Consider the following 17,063-nt stretch of genomic DNA (forward strand, 5'->3'; position numbering starts at 1 on the left):
ATATTTTAATAGTTAAGAAGTTTGAATTTTAGATATTTTAAAGTAATTAAACATGTTTAGCAAAATGTAACCTAGGGCATCTGAGACAGGGTGCAGGCAGAAAACCTTAGGCTGTCAGGCCTGGAAACCATGTTTTATTTACTGAATGAGAGCAGAAGCTGCCTTCAGCTTCTGTGCTGATAAAGGAGCTGAAAATGGCAAAGCTCACACACAATGCTGGAAATTAATGATCTGTCTATAGAGCAAATGTATGTGTTTTGTTAACCATGCTTACTTATAATTTAAAATGCTTAATTTTGCCCTTTAATCGGCTTGCAACTGGAAGCATAAATAATGATAAGACACTTTGTATGATGTAAGTAATTTAATTTTGTGACTTGAATAAAAAGACCTGAACTAGCAGAAAAGGGGGTGCATCTTGTTATGGTATGGTGTGTGCATTTAGTGAAAGCATCCTATAATAGGAGTGCTCCCTCTTCAAAGAGAATAAATGGATTTTGATTTAAACTCCCTTCTACCTGCTTTCTCTTAGAGGTTTTGGGTCACCCAGAGAGTGGCGGTCATTACAACCACATTCATCTCTCAAAAACTGCCAGATGTGGTTTCAACACCATCAAGTTAATAAATAACACCTACAATTTTTGTAATGAGTGATTTTGGAACACATTAAATCAAGGGATTTACATTTCTTAGAAATGCAAACTCAGTTTAAGGAGAACACCCCCAACGTTCCCATTATTTCAAAGACTTTATGTTTATCAGTTATAAAAGAAAATAAGAATAATATAGTCTTGTTATTAGGAAAAATACTGTGCCTAGTCTTAGGTTTGTACTGGTTTGGTGTTGGTACAACATATGCTGTAGTCAACCAATAAAAACAGCAGATGGCAGCAGCGTCAAATAGATAATCTGTAAAGGAGAAAGTGTCAGTCAGTCAGTCATTTTCCAACCTGCTATATCCTAACACAGGATCACGAGGTTCTGCTAGAGCCAATCGCAGCCAGCACAGGGTGCAAGGCAGGGCGCCAGCCCACCGCAGGGAGAAAGTGTGAGCAATGGATTTTACACTTTATATTATAACAGCAAAGGGTACATTATTACAGCTGATATTTCTGTGACATTTACAGTAAAGTATTTTTGCACAAGTGGCAAGATACCAAATTTATCACAACAACATATCGCCACCTCTCTGGGATAGACAGCAACCACAGCCATAGTAATTTGTTAAAAATGAACAGACATTTCTCTTATTTGACTAAACTGAATATTAAAATCCAAATACCTCCTGTGTGTGAACAAGCTGTGCATATTATTTGCCTTGACCATCCAATTCCTCCTCTTCACTTTGCTCTTGGTAGAAGAATTTTTCAATGCGGTGAAGCCATAATGGCTAGCTTATATTGTTTGCCTTTTCGAAAGTTTATTTTCTGATGTATGATGGAAAGAATTGCACATGGCACTTCAAATCTACTTTTCTTATTATTCAGTCTCCATTATAATATATGCATGTATGCATTAGAATGTTACAGGAGGTGAATATTTGGGTCAGTAGGCTACATGTGGCAAAAAAACTCCTCAACACTCGTATGATGAAGTTGTATATGTTGTTGGTGAAAATTATCTGAGTTTTAAACAAGTTGGAAAGGAAATTGATAATGAGAAAAACTGGTTGTCCTCAATATGGCCCTCCAAAATGAGTGTGTAATCAATCATCTTATGGATGCTCAACTATCCTACTTGGATACTCCTTACAGTGTAGTCTGACATGTGCAACACCTACATTTGAAAAAAAATATTTCATTTATAGTAAGAATTTTTTTCAATTATTTTACTTCAATTAAAAGTTAGAATTTTGTTAATATCAAGAGGATATTAATATAGACATTTTTGTTGTTTTCCAAGGGTGCCAATTTTGTGGAGGGCACTTTATGTCGCCATGCCTAACCTCTAGTAAGGGCATTCACATGTGTAATGCCAGGATGCCATTCATATAAAACTGGAGTTAAGTTGTTTTGTTTCATTTATGATGCTAACTCTGTTTACCCTCAAAAGGCAATTACTATAAGCTGACATTTCATTTTAAGTGTTTACACTTTTTCTCATAATTATCCTTTAAATCAGAGGCATTGCTGACTTCAGCACATATTGGGGGCTTAGTCCCAGCTTCTTAACGTCCCCCTTGGAGTTTTCATGCTGTCAACAGTCATTATCACACCATTAAACCAGGGCTGACCTCCAGAAAATATGACAATATAAGATGCTGGATTATGTGAATTTCCCCTTGGGATTAATAAAGTATCTATCTATCTATCTATCTATCTATTATATAGTGCCTGTAATATCTATCTATCTATCTATCTATCTATCTATCTATCTATCTATCTATCTATCTATCTATCTATCTATCTATCTATCTATCTATCTATCTATCTATCTATACTGAACAGATAGGGGGAAGGCTCTCGAGGATCAGGGGTTAAAAGCCCTAGAAGCACTGTGAAAGGGGTTGTTTTGGGCAGATTATGGTTGGACTGTTCAAACTAAGCTCAAGGTAGAAAGGAGATGTTTGTACTTAAGCGCCTTGGTCTTTCAACCATGCAGCCAAATGAATTATTCTACAAATGAGAGCCATTCCCCATTCTGTCTATGCCATCAACTATGATGCTGTATAGCAACTGGGACTGACAAGAAGTTTTTAAGCTTACCACTTCTTAATGCGTTTAAAGTTCCTCTGGCACTGAACAAAATGAATGAATAGAATCTCTTTGAATTGAATTTTAATGAGGGTGCAGTAGATTACTGAACTAAATACACACTGACTTCTTGTTTCTGTATTTGAATTCATTTATCATTTATTTAGAATAGATACATATTAATATTTGAAAAGTGTATATTTTTGTCTTATATGTTACTTCTGTGAGGTCTAGAGTGTCGTGTGTGTCAGGTTGTGGTGACACTAAAACATAAAGGTCTCAAGTAAAACCACAGGCTATTACATTAACCTGGTTCAGTATGGACTAGGAACTATTTTCCAAATTAATATTATGTTTCATAGTTACAAGCATTGAAACACAATGATCAACAAAGCATGGGTAGTGAAAGCTTTTGTAATATACAATACAATACAAATTTGTAATTTGTAATGCTAAAGCAACAAGCATGACCACCAATTGTTATGTTTCAGCCAGGGGATGACACCCCCTGACACAGCCGATGTTCATAATCTTGTTTTATGACTTTTTTGCGCATTTGGTTTATTTATGTTAACGTTGTTTACATCAGTTATTTGTATTATTCTGGTTTATTTATTAGTTTTGTATATTTAATTTCTACATGATATGTCACTGTTTGTTCTATATGTGTTTTGTGGGTGGTTCCCCAAAAGACAGGACCACATGTCTATCTCCATCATTCCAAGAAAGGCTGAGGAAACAAACACTCCCTTACGGTACATTGAATGTGCTTGGTGATGTTGTTGAGTTTTCTGCATGTTATCAAGTGTCAATTCAGGTTGTTTGTCCTCTGTAATTTCCAGTTGGTGATGGTAGAAACACACTGCTCAAAAGAAGGCACTCGGAGACCTCAGGATGTGCAGGCAGAATCCAATTGTATTGTGTGATGTACACATGGTCTCAATTCAAATGAAATGAGCCTCCATCAATGGGGCTATCTTACTTTTATTTACAATTCTTATCAAGGGTTAACACCTATTTGACTTCCTGATTCCCATTACCTTGGTCCTGCCTTTAATTATTTTCACCAATATTCCTCAGAATAATTAACATAGCACTCTATCTTAACCATCATGGCCACTTGACAGGCCCTCTCCCCACCTTGAACCCATCCACTTCCTGCCACCATTATCTCTAGTGCTCAGCTCACATTCACCACCTGGAAAAAAGGGGAGGCTTATCTGTCAGCCACTCTCTACATACCTGACCTTGACTCATGAAATATTGCTGGTTTCCAGCTGGCTATGAAAATTAACAATATAAAAACAATATAAAGGAACAGGCATTTTTATGATTTAACCCCTGCTATACTAATGTGCACTAAGATATAATGCTTATTTTCATATATGCTCATGATTCTCTTTGAATATATACAAATTATCAACTTTAAGAATATACTTTTCTATACTACCCACCTCCATCCATACTGCTGACTTACTCAATGTACTTAAGAAGCAATTGAAGACCCATCTCTTCTGTGAGTACCTGTCTAATTGATTGAAGAAAAAAATAACACTGTATGCTCTGCTGTTATTTTTTATATTGTTGGTTAACTTGTTGTTTAAGTGTAATGGCTTTATCAATTATAATCTATTACTGTAAAATATTAGTTATTGCATCTTCTCACTTGTGGCAATCAACTTTTGTTACCCATCCTATTACACTTGCTGAATAAACAGGCCCTAGCCAAATGTCACTCAATTATGCTTACCGATGTTGTAATTCGCTTTGGATAAAAGCATTTGCCAACTAAATAAATGTAAATGTAAATGTAAAATGAGTTCTTGTGATTAGTACTGGGGACTTTTGTTGATTCATTTATTTTTGTACCTTTAAGGTTTCTTTTTGACTTTGCCTTCTCGATTTGTGTTTTTGGGACATGTTCTATTTGAATTGCCCTTTTGTTGTTTAAGGCAACTCCTTCTGGGCCTTTTGTACTCTTTTGGGCCTCCTTGTTTCATAGCATTTTTTTGAAAAATAAATATTTTTTTATTTATATAAATTCTTTGTTTGCCCCTTTTTGCTTCAAGCCAAATGTTGATGGGTTCTTTCACTTATGAAGCTGTTTGCTACAGTTGTTGGGACTTGACAAAAATGAGAGGTTAGCAGCACTTATTCCGTAGGGAAAAGTTTTACGGGTGAGATAAATTTTACAAGATTAATATGAAATGTAATCATATCTTGCCTGAAGAAGGGGCATGAGTTGCCTCAAAAGCTTGCATATTGTAATCTTTCTAGTTAACCAATAAAAGGTGTCATTTTCCTTCTTACCACATCCATAATGGCTAACACAGTACAACACCTTAGTACTACAGACAAGACTAATACCTAATTTCCCATCTTATTGGACCATTATTTGATTTCATCGAGAATCCTTTCATTTCCAGGTAGCATATTAGTTCAGCATCCAGTGAAAACATTTAGCTACAGTGGGGTTTCATGTCTTTAGGAATACACACCATTTCTGTGTGTTATTTGGCTTTCAGGCTTTATGAATAGCCTTGACTAAAAAAAAAAAGAAAAAAAAAAAAACAATTAACAACAATAGCTATGACCTTTGTTCCTGTTAGAAAACTTTCTTCTTTATCAATCCCAAATCCTAGGACCATGACACCTGGCACATGGCATAAACATTTTTATTTTTTGTGCCAAACTGAATACCTGCAGATCACTGGAGTAAACATCATAATTCAGTTACAAATGTATGGTGTCTGCTCATTACTACTTCTTACAGGTCCAAATGCAGGTTATTTGTAAATTTCTAAAAAAATATGTATGCAAATCAAAATTGCCTTCAGAAATAATTAGCTATAAATGTTCATTTTTACATATTAATTATGTGCATGTTGTCATAGGAAAGTGGGTGATGATATATATGACAACCAAAGAAGGACACTACTAGGCAGTTACAGTGTCAGAAAGTAGCAATGATGGAAAAAATAAAAGGTTCTGGCAATAGAATTATATATTCACAGGCAAGAGCCCAGAATAAGTCACCAACAGAGTTCCCTATTACTGCTAAGAATTTTAAGGACCTCAGGGGAATAATTATCACAGGGGAATAAGGATAGTGGAATGGCAGTGGGAGATAACTGGCAGATGTAATAGGATTTTAATAGCTTTAATCATTTTTTTTGTTATCTGTACATTGGTAAAAATATGGCAACATTATTTAAAACAATTTTTCATCTGAATTGATATTTTATTATTGACCTTTACTTGAGTTGTATTGCTATTTTTAAATTAAGCACATATTCTTTTCAGTCTATGCTAAGTTTGGCAGAGGAGAGAAACATAAAACATGTGCACTCATTTGTATTCTGTTTAAATTTGTTACAAATGTACTTGTACATTGTTATAAGGTATAAATAAGTTGATATATTGTTTTTAATGATGTTCATTGGGCCTCCCTATTGTAATTCATCTTTCCTTTCATTTCAATGTTCTACACATGCATTGTGTGGTGGATGATAACAGTGTGGTGATCCCAGATTAGATAGATAGATAGATAGATAGATAGATAGATAGATAGATAGATAGATAGATAGATAGATAGATACAGTGGTGTGAGAAACTATTTGCCCCCTTCCTGATTTCTTATTCTTTTGCATGTTTGTCACACAAAATGTTTCTGATCATCAAACACATTTAACCATTAGTCAAATATAACACAAGTAAACACAAAATGCAGTTTTTAAATGATGGTTTTTATTATTTAGGGTGAAAAAAATCCAAAACTACATGGCCCTGTGTGAAAAAGTAATTGTCCCCTGAACTTAATAACTGGTTGGGCCACCCTTAGCAGCAATAACTGCAATCAAGCGTTTGCGATAACTTGCAATGAGTCTTTTACAGCGCTCTGGAGGAATTTTGGAAGATAGATACTTCATTAATCCCAAGGGGAAATTCACATAATCCAGTAGAAGTATACTGATACAAAAAACAATATTAAATTAAAGAGTAATAAAAATTCATGTAAAAACAGACAATAGCTTTGAATAATGTTAACATTTACTCCCCCGGGTGGAATTGAAGAGTCACATATTGTTGGGGAGGAATGATCTCCTCAGTCTGTCAGTGGAGCAAGACAGTGACAAAAGTATGTCACTGAAGCTACTCCTCTGTCTGGAGATGACACTGTTCAGTGGATTCTCCATGATTGACAGGAGTCTGCTCAGCGCCCGTCGCTCTGCCACAGATGTTAAACTGTCCAGCTCCGTGCCTACAATAAAGCCTGCCTTCCTCACCAGTTTGTCCTGGCGTGAGACGTCCTTCTTCTTTATGCTGCCTCCCCAGCACACCACCGTATAAGAAGAGGGCACTCGCCACAACCGTCTGGTAGAACATCTGCAGCATCTTATTACAGATGTTGAAGGACACTAACCTTCTAAGGAAGTATAGTAGGCTCTGACCTTTCTTACACAGAGCATTAGTACTGTATTGGCAGTCCAGTCCAATTTATCATCCAGCTGCACTCCCAGGTATTTATAGGTCTGTACCCTCTGCATACAGTCTCCTCTGATGATCACGGGGTCCTAAAATCCACCACTAGTTCCTTGGTCTTGCTGGTGTTCAGGTGTAAGTGGTTTGAGTCGCACCATTTAACAAAGTCCTTGATTAGCTTCCTATACTCCTCCTCCTGCCCACTCCTGATGCAGCCCACGACAGCAGTGTCATCAGCGAACTTTTGCACGTGGCAGGACTCCGAGTTGTATTGGAAGTCTGATGTATATAGGCTGAACAGGACTGAAGATAGTACAGGCCCCTGCGGCGCTCCTGTGTTGCTGGCCACAATGTCAGGCCTGCAGTTCCCGAGATGCACATACTGAGGTCTGTCAGTAAGATAGTCCACGATCCATGACACCAGGTGTGAATCTACTCCCATCTGTCAGCTTGTCCCTAAGGTGCAGAGGTTAGATGGTGTTGAAGGCGCTAGAGAGGCCCAAAAACAAAATTTAAACATAATAGGACCGGAGTGCAGCTATGCTGATGTGTCCCCACCACACTAGTTAATGGAGTGCCAAGTCTGCCACCAACACCCAGGTCTTTCCCTACAGGTTGGGCTGGATGTAGTTTAATGACATACCCAGGGCAGATCAAGGTCACTTTTGGCATTTACAGGATTTGAACCGGCAACCTTCCATTTGCCAGTGCAAATCCCTAGCTTCAGAGCCACTACTCCACTGATATTAAGGTAGGCTTTTGTTAAAATAAATGTAGTATTATTATATTTGAGACAACAATGTATTTCCACTGAAGCACTAGGAATTTGTCCCAAGGGCCTCTAAAAAGAGCACATAACCAAGTAAGAGGTTTCTGGAGCTTACCAAAGGACTGATCACAGGCTGAGGAATGAAGCAATCTTATTCAGAATAATCTGGTATACTTGGAGTCAAAGAAAGAGACGTTTATGTACAAGAGGAGAGGTTAATAGAAAGGAGGTAAGGGGATAGCCTTGTATTTGGATTGTGGGAAAGGGTACTAGACACCACCCTATGATTGGGTAGGCCTTAAATGAATCAAAGCTTCATTATTCCTTTTTTCATTTGTACTTTGTATTATCAATTAAACAAACACTTTATGGTCTTCTTGGTTCGGGGGACCACTTGAGAACAACTTTTATGGTTCAGAATTTGCTGTGATGCTATTGTAGGTCTAGTTTTACAGATAAAAAGTCACATTTGCTCAATTGGTAAGCATATAGTTAATCTACAATGTGATATGAGTCCCCTATAACATCTTTTTTTGTGACCATTTTGATTAAATAAATTAAAAAATTAAAGGACATAAACAAACAATACAAAAGATGCCAACCGCCCAGCCTGAGCCAAGGGGTAACATAAAAAAATATTTTGAGAAAATCCATGTGACATTCAAGAGAAAATTTGAACTAAATAATTGTGCCACGACAGTAAAAAAAAAATATAAATAAAAATAACTGACAGGAAAACACAGTTCAGGAGTTACAAGCTAAGATTTACACGTTTGAGCAGCAGCCGACCAGGTTTCAATTACATTACTGGAATGAATTAAGTTATAGAAGCTGTTAACAGTAATGTAGTCACGTGTCTTCCAGAGGGAAGCAATAAATAATTTGGCTGCCAGGGTACCCAAACAAAATAACTTGCATTCAGGAAGTTTATGTGGAAGCATAGAAACGTCTACTGTAAAAGAAGAGAGATTTGGGGCAACAGTGGAATACTGCAAGAAAGAAAAGAAGACAGTAGGAGACAAATGTGTGTCCACAAGGAAAAGACCGGAGGGCAGTGTCAGAACATGTGAAGAAAAGTGTCAGGTAAACTTAGGGAACATCATTGACCGCGGGGGTCAGCTTTGAAGCCCATCAAAAACCACTTGCAGGGAGTAGGATTAAATCAGTGTAGAATTTTGAACTGGGTGATTGGTAGTTTGAGTTACTAAAACAAAACCTTACATTTGAGAGAATAGTGCATCATGAAAGAGGTGAAGAAAATGGAGAAAGGGCAGATGTTTATAAGATAAGTAAAGAGTAGATCGTAGAGATTTTTTTTTCTTTGGAGAGAAAGAACAAAACAAAGAGTACAACGGCGCAGTCAGAGAAACCCCATGTATTCTGAGCACTGATCAGAGGTGTTGGTAAAGAAAAAAATATAACAAAGTGAATTAAAATGCGCTTATAAAGACTGGAATATCTTAAATCCTGAATAATCCCCCAGCACACTGAGTCTCGTACACTGCCAAGAACAAAATACACAGGGCTGGCCACCTATTGAGAAAGCAGGGTTATGAAATATAAGAGTGAGAGACTGCCATTTTACAGAGGGTGAAGTAACTTTTCCACACAGAAAATCTTGTGGATTTGTATTCAGCACATTATTTAAGTATTTGCTTCTCATATTGAACCTATGTATCACATGTTACCACAAATTGAGCAATATCCGGAGGGTCAAACCACTCTACTAAGTAAAAAAGCTAATTGCTCTTTAATAATAAGGCTCAAATTCACTTGAACTTTCTATAATGTACCTTGACACAGCATGCACTCAACACTTTAGTCTCATTTTATTATGGTCCTTGTGCTGAACACCACAAGGTACGCCAGGAGGTCCATTCACTGTTTCGAGTATGTGATATGGCTGTTCTGATACTCTACATAAGATCAGATCATTATGTTTTTTAAGATTTCTGCACAAGTTTCCAAATTGCTTACAGCAATAACCTTTGAACACTTATCTGGTTAACATCAGACTGCCTGCCTATATACATTGACATGCTGTATTTCTCAATGAGGTAGCCTTTCCTTTACTTGCTTGCCTTTCACAGAGTAGCCTTTCTGGAAGCACATTCTGTTTAGATCACTGTGAAGTTGAAAATTTACAGTAAACATCCTCTCAAAAATAACAAATGTCATGTCTATGACTTCCTCCATAGCTGTTACATCTTCTCCGGAGGAAATCAGTGGCATGTGGATTTTAGAGGATATTTATTTAGTTGATGGGTATTTAAAAGTACACAATTTCCTTGAGGATACATGTATATATGTATACATTTGAATGCTTGTCTTTGTCGGTACTGCGTTTGTAGTGTCTCACCTCTGACACCGCAATTCTGCACCTCAATAAAATTGAAAACTGTCACTGAAATTTCACTTTCTAGCAATCTTTGCTTTTCTGTAACGTAAGCTACCATTTTCTCCTTTATTTTTAATTTTGATTGTTCAAATGGAAACACTACACTATCTTTGATATAGTGAGCAGAAAACGCTTTGTAACAGCATACTGATTTCCTGATAGGACAGGGTTTAGCTGTTATGATGAAAGATAAGTAGCTGAAAAGCTTTAACTGTCTGTAAAACTGCAAGTATCAGTTTATTGTTTGTTTCTTCAACAGTTTACATGAGAATGCTCAGCTCTTCTGTGAATTAGCACTATGAAAACAGGTTAGCTATATTGACCTACTTAACATGGTTGGACTAAGATTTCTACAGCCATGTAAATATATATATATATATATATATTATAAAAAAATCCTGGGACGAGTAATGACTTTTTCAGAGAGATGCTTTCAGCCCCACAAGATGACACTTTGTGCCAAGAGATTTAACCACGCCCGGGGCTGGAAATAAAAGACAAAGAGTAGATGACAAAGTAGAACATCATAAAGAGGTTCCAAAAAGTTAGCAGAATACACATGTAGAGCAGGCCAGAGATAATGAAAGTACTAAAATTCAAATGATAGTAAAGATTGCATTAGTGCAAACAAACAGAAATTATTACTCAGTGAAATAGCAGAACAGCGAAAAGAGATTGAATATATTGTTCAGATTTGAACTTTAAGTCGTAGACTTGTAGATCGTCTAATTCATATTGCCATCAGGGAAAAGTAGTGTGTCTTCCCAATGAAGAGGCGTATCCACAAGAATTAAAAGATTTGTTGTTTGGTGAAAGTGAAATCGACATATGCGAGTGGCAGAAATGCAAAGTGGCTGGCGCATAGCACAGATCGGGGTGTTGACGAGCGAAGCGAGTAGGGGACTAAGTCCCCTAGTGTGTATGTATGTATGTATATATACTGCTCAAAAGAATTAAAGGAACACTTTTTAATCAGAGTATAGCATAAAGTCAATGAAACTTAATGGGATATTAATCTGGTCAGTTAAGTAGCAGAGGGGGTTGTTAATCTCAGCTGCTGTGGTGTTAATGAAATTAACCACAGATGCACTAGAGGGGCAACAATGAGATGACCCCCAAAACAGGAATGGTTTAACAAGTGGAGGCCACTGACATTTTTTCCCTCCTCATCTTTTCTGACTGTTTCTTCACTAGTTTTGCATTGGCTACAGTCAGTGTCACTACTGGTAGCATGAGGCGATACCTGGACCCTACAGAGGTTGCACAGGTAGTCCAACTTCTCCAGGATGGCACATCAATACGTGTCACTGCCAGAAGGTTTGCTGTGTCTCCCTGCACAGTCTCAAGGGCATGGAGGAGATTCTAGGAGACAAGCAGTTACTCTAGGAGAGCTGGAGAGGGCCATAGAAGGTCCATAACCCATCAGCAGGACCAGTATCTGCTCCTTTGGGCAAGGAGGAACAGGATGAGCACTGCCAGAGCCCTACAAAATGACCTCAAGCAGGCCACTGGTGTGAATGTCTCTGACCAAACAACCAGAAAGACTTCATGAGGGTGACCCAAGGGCCCCTTGTCCTCTAATGGGCCCTGAGCTCACTGCCCAGCAGCAAGCAGCTTGATTGGCCCTGTGCTTTTTACAGATGAGAGCAGGTTCACTCTGAGCACGTGACAGAAGTGAAAGGGTCTGGAGAAGCCATGGAGAACATTATGCTGCCTGTAACATCATTCAGCATGAGCAGTTTGGTGGTGGGTTAATGATTGTCTGGGGAGGCATATCCATGGAGGGTCACACAGACCGCTACAGGCTTGACAAAGGCACCTTGGCTGCCATTAGGTATCAGGATGAAATCCTTGGACCCATTGTCAGACCCTATGCTGGTACAGTGGCTCCTGGTGCACGACAATTCCTGGCCTCATGTGGTGAGATTATGCAGGCAGTTCCTGGAGGATGAAGGAATTGATACCATTGACTGGCCACCACACTTTCCTGACCTAAATCCAATAGAACACCTCTGAGACATTATGTTTTGGTCCATCCAATGCCACCAGGTTGCACCTCAGACTGTCCAGGATGTCAGTGATGCCCTGGTCCAGATCTGGGAGGAGATCCCCCACAACACCATCTGTCATCTCATTAGAAGCATGCACCGATGTTGTCAGGCATGTATACAAGAACACAGGGCCATACAAAGTGCTGCGTACAATTTTGAGTTGCTGCAATTAAATTTTGGCAAAATGGACTAGCCTGCCACATAATTTTTTCACTCTCATTTTTGGGGCGTCTTTGAATTCAGGGCTGTAGGTTGATCATTTTCATTTCCATCAAACGATGTGGCATCCTTTCGTTTCTAACACATTACCCAGTCTATATCAGTATAGGTATCCAGGAGGATTTCTTTTTCCCATTGAGATCTGATGTGTTTTCAAAGTGTTCCTTTAATTTTTTTGAGCAGTTTATATATATATATATATATATATATATATATATATATATATATATATATATACCTGTATATCCACTTACATGTAGATTTCCTTAATGTGCCAAATCCATCTCTAGTGAGCTGGAGCCTGTCTTAGCGCTTTTAGGTGCAGAATATCGGACTATTAGAGGGCATGCAACACTCACTCAGAGCAGGCCAATTTCAGCAAACCCTTAAGTCTTTTGGGATATCAGAGTAAAAAACAGCAAAAATCCAAAGAAACATGCTGAAAGATAGGGCTTGAATTCAGTTTTCTAGTGGTATGAATGAGTGCCACCATGCAAACTTATTAGATTGTGCTTTTCTGGGCTTTGAGACCGGTTTGCTTATAACCCCAGAGTTTAATGCTTCCTTTAGCAAAACACCTACCGTAGGTTCACCTAGGTTTTTGGTGTTAAACCTTGCCTTCATTAACTAAGTTAAGACTGTAGATGTTTAAAAGGGCTGAGGCTTCTGAGCAGCTTCTATGCCAGCCCAATCAGAAGAATACTGTGGTCGTGTACATTCCCTTCTAGAACTGTGTGCCCTACTGCTGCTAGGAGGTTTTAATACCTCTAGGGTCTCCCCTCACTCTCTTTTCAGTCTGAGGCCCCAGCATTCCTCCACACTACCCTCTAGCATCCTATGGAAGCCTTTCAGAGTTTTAAATGTTTTCAATTAATAAAATGATAAGATAGCTAGATAGCTAGATAGATAGATACACACACTATGGTCTGAATACACACCAAAATGAATAAAAAGCAAGAAAATTAAAAAGTAAGAAAACTTCTGACTAGGCAGTTACAGGCACAGTGAGGCATCATGGAGACATATTTCTGTTGGTATAAAGAAGCCCCAGAAGTGTTTCTTGACACACATCTGTTGAATAATGCATTGGCTGAAAGTACTCAGTTTAGTGTATCAGAAAGAGGATGTACAGCATTGTTCATAATGGCGCTCAGTTTTGTCTTCATTCTCCACTTTGCTATTTCCTCCAGGAGGTCCAGAGTGTGCCACATAAGTGAATCTGCCCTTTTAATTAGCTTGTTGATTTGGTGGGCCTCTCCTGAAGAGATCATACCAGCCCAGCACACCAAAGTGTAGAAGATTGCACTGCCACAGAGTTGTAAGAAGATATGAAGGATGTCACTTACTACATTAAAGGAATGTAGTCTTCTAAGGAAAAGCCTGCTCTACCCTTTCTTATATAGCTTCTCTGTGTTCCAAGACCAATCCAACCCGTCATTAAAGTGAACCCACAATTACATGTGGGAATGGACCACATCTACATCCACTCCCTCAATAGTGACCAAACATAGAGGCTCTTTGGTGTGGCAAAGGTCAATAACCAGTTTCTTGAGATGGATTATGTTAAGATGCTAACAATTCTCTTTGCACCAAGAAACAAAGTTCTCCACCTGACTCCTATACTCTGTCTCATCCCCTTTGTCAATACACTCCATAAGTGCAGAATCATCTGAGAATTTCTGCAAGTGACATGACTCTGAGGTGTACAGAGTGAAACAGAAGGAGACAGGACTGTTTCTTGTGGTGCTCCAGGGTTGCCCACATTCTTATCAGAGACACAATCCTTGAGTCTCTCAAACTTCGGTTGCTGAACAGAGGCACCATAGGTTCATCCACCTGCATATCTCTGAATTAACCACTTAATTGGCATGGCTGGGTGGTATTGAAGGCACTGGAGAAATTAAAAAACATAATCCTCACAGTGCTGCCAGCTTTCTCCAGGTAAGAATAAACCTTGTGGAACATAGAGATCATTGTATCCTCCTCTCCAATGTTTGTCCAATAGGCCAACTGCAGTGGATCCAGGTGGTCTAATACAAGAGGACTCATGGTCTAGGACTTTCTGCACCAAGAAACAAAGTTTCCCACCTGACTTGCATAATTTGTCTCTTCCCCTTTATCAATAGACACCATAACTGTAGCATCATCTGGGGTTTTCTGCAAGTGACATAACCTGGTTGTACAGAGTGAAGAGATAAGAAGACAGGACTGTTCCTTGCAGTGCTCCAGTGATGCTCACATCCATATCAGAAAAACAGTCCTTTGAGTCTCACAAAATTATAATGATGTAAAAATGTAAGTGATTTTGTAATTCAAAATTGTCAAATGGATTTTAAATATATTACACTTTAATTTGTCTCACTTTGCCTCTTCAGTTATCCAAAATCTAAATAAAGAAAGTAGATATTACAAAGATAAGGCACATAAAGGTGATTATCTTTTTTTCTTACAGTAGTTACAAGTAGAATGGTTACTAGCATCTTAGAAACCTTAATATTGGCATGCCTAATAAAATACATGCACTCATAGACATATTTCAAACATTTGTGAAGAGACATTTTAAGTTCTATTTACTGCATCTGTTAAACTGCTTGATAGATTAGCCATACAATTTGTGTTTTGCAAAGTTTTACCTCAATGTTTTCATGTTTTGCTCTTACCAAATACCGACTGAGAAGAAATTTAGCACCTGTATAAAATAAACATGCATTATTTGGTTAGAGATTTGAGTGACACAATAAGTCAGTCATGCCATCCATATTTTCAGGAAATGCGCATATCTTTATTGCTTACTTATTTGGATCAAGCCAGTTACAAAATGTAAAGGTTTGTATACTTTATATATACACAGTAGAATGTAGGTAACTTATTCAGTTTTGCAAAATACAATGTCGGCTTATTATAAGTTGAGTAAACATAAGTTGACTAAATGGGTGAAAGGAAGAAAGTATTTCTTGTCATGTCTCAATGAATACATTGTTTTGGAAGTTAAAAAAGGCACTGAACAATATATTGATAGGCAACCATCGTGGATAAAAATCTTGAATTTAAACTCTCCCAGTACTATGCCTCCTATGAGAAACAAAAACATAAGCATAAGAGGCAACTTTAACTATGAAGCATTAAGAATATTTAAGGAGAGCAAAACCTGCCATAAAAGAGGATGCTCCGAGTTTTGTTGTGTCTTATAAAGAACAGGAAGGGATGGTCTGCATTAAATGACGTAGTAATCATAGCACATCGCATCATCACCACCATGGCTGTTGCTGCAGCAGCTTCAGTGCCTTCCTCATTTACCTCAACAAATGATTTGTGCACTGCTTTTGACAGAAACAGGTCATCTTTGGGAGACATGCCTGATAAATCGGCTCTACCCATATCAAAGGCATCAACTACTCCCATTTTGATGAGCACCTCTTTCAGATCGTATGACCGTTCAAGTTTAAACCTGGGCAGAGATACATTAATCTCTATCTTTTCCATGTTGTCTGGATTAGTCCAATCATGCAGTTTCTCCAAAGTGAGGCTTTTTTCTAGCTGCAATAAAAACAGTTACAGTTATCGTTGATGCACTTTCAAGAGTTCATTGCATAACACTTTATTAACTACAAAGTTGCAAGCAAATTTGGCAGGGGGGGGATCATACAAGTTAACAAAACAGGAATAACACTAAGCCATGAACAATTGAAAAAAATCAGTCTTATTTGCATCCATGAGCGAACACCCTATCTATAACTGTATGTCAGACTCCAAGAAACATTTTGCAAAAGTCTGCATTAATGGACAGCAGTTATGTTAAAATAAACTTTTACAGAAAATGTTTAATCGTGATTACATTTTTTTTTGTAATTCCTATATATCTGTGGGTGGCACGGTGGCGCAGTGGTGGCACTGCTGTCTCACAATTAGGAGACCTGGGTTCATGTCCCAGGTCCTCGCTGCGTGGAGTTTGCATGTTCTCCCCGTGTCTGCGTGGGTTTCCTCCAGGTGCTCCGGTTTTCTCCCACAGTCCAAAGAAATGCAGGTTAGGTGCATTAGCAATCCTAAATTGTCTCTAGTGTGTGTGTGTGTGTGTGTGTGTGTGTGTGTGCTCTGCCCGGGGTTTGTTCCTGCCTTGCACCCTGTGTTGGCTGGGATTGGCTCCAGCAGACCCCTGTGACCCTGTAGTTAGGATATAGCAGGTTGGATAATGGATGGGTACCTGTATATATCTGTACTCTTCCAAAAATACTGTCAAGATGCACAACAGAAAATTGCCCCAACGCTGGAACCATGTCACAACATAAGACCACAGCGCACATTCTGGGTTCTATGCCCAGAATGCTCTATCAAGCATTATGAATTAACTGGAACCGTCAAATGCTTGAAGAAAAAAATAACACAGAGCCCCCAAGATCCAAAAAAAAAAGGCAAATGGTACAAGTATGAGAGGCTAACCTTTGACTTTCACA

General features: G+C 38.3%; 1 protein-coding gene across 2 annotated transcripts in view; it reads right to left on the bottom strand.

The window, feature by feature from the left end:
* Window positions 1–15,370: 15,370 nt before the first annotated feature.
* Window positions 15,371–17,063, bottom strand: part of LOC120529557 (leukocyte elastase inhibitor-like) — a 47,538-nt gene continuing 45,845 nt past the window's right edge. For both annotated transcript variants that reach the window (XM_039753453.1, XM_039753452.1), the window contains one exon: window positions 15,371–16,149. In XM_039753453.1, coding sequence (XP_039609387.1) covers window positions 15,745–16,149 — 405 coding nt within the window. In that variant the 3' untranslated portion in view covers window positions 15,371–15,744. The remainder of the gene's footprint in view (window positions 16,150–17,063) is intronic.

This window comes from Polypterus senegalus, chromosome 5, assembly GCF_016835505.1.
Source record: "Polypterus senegalus isolate Bchr_013 chromosome 5, ASM1683550v1, whole genome shotgun sequence".
NCBI classification, from domain to species: Eukaryota; Metazoa; Chordata; class Cladistia; order Polypteriformes; family Polypteridae; genus Polypterus; species Polypterus senegalus.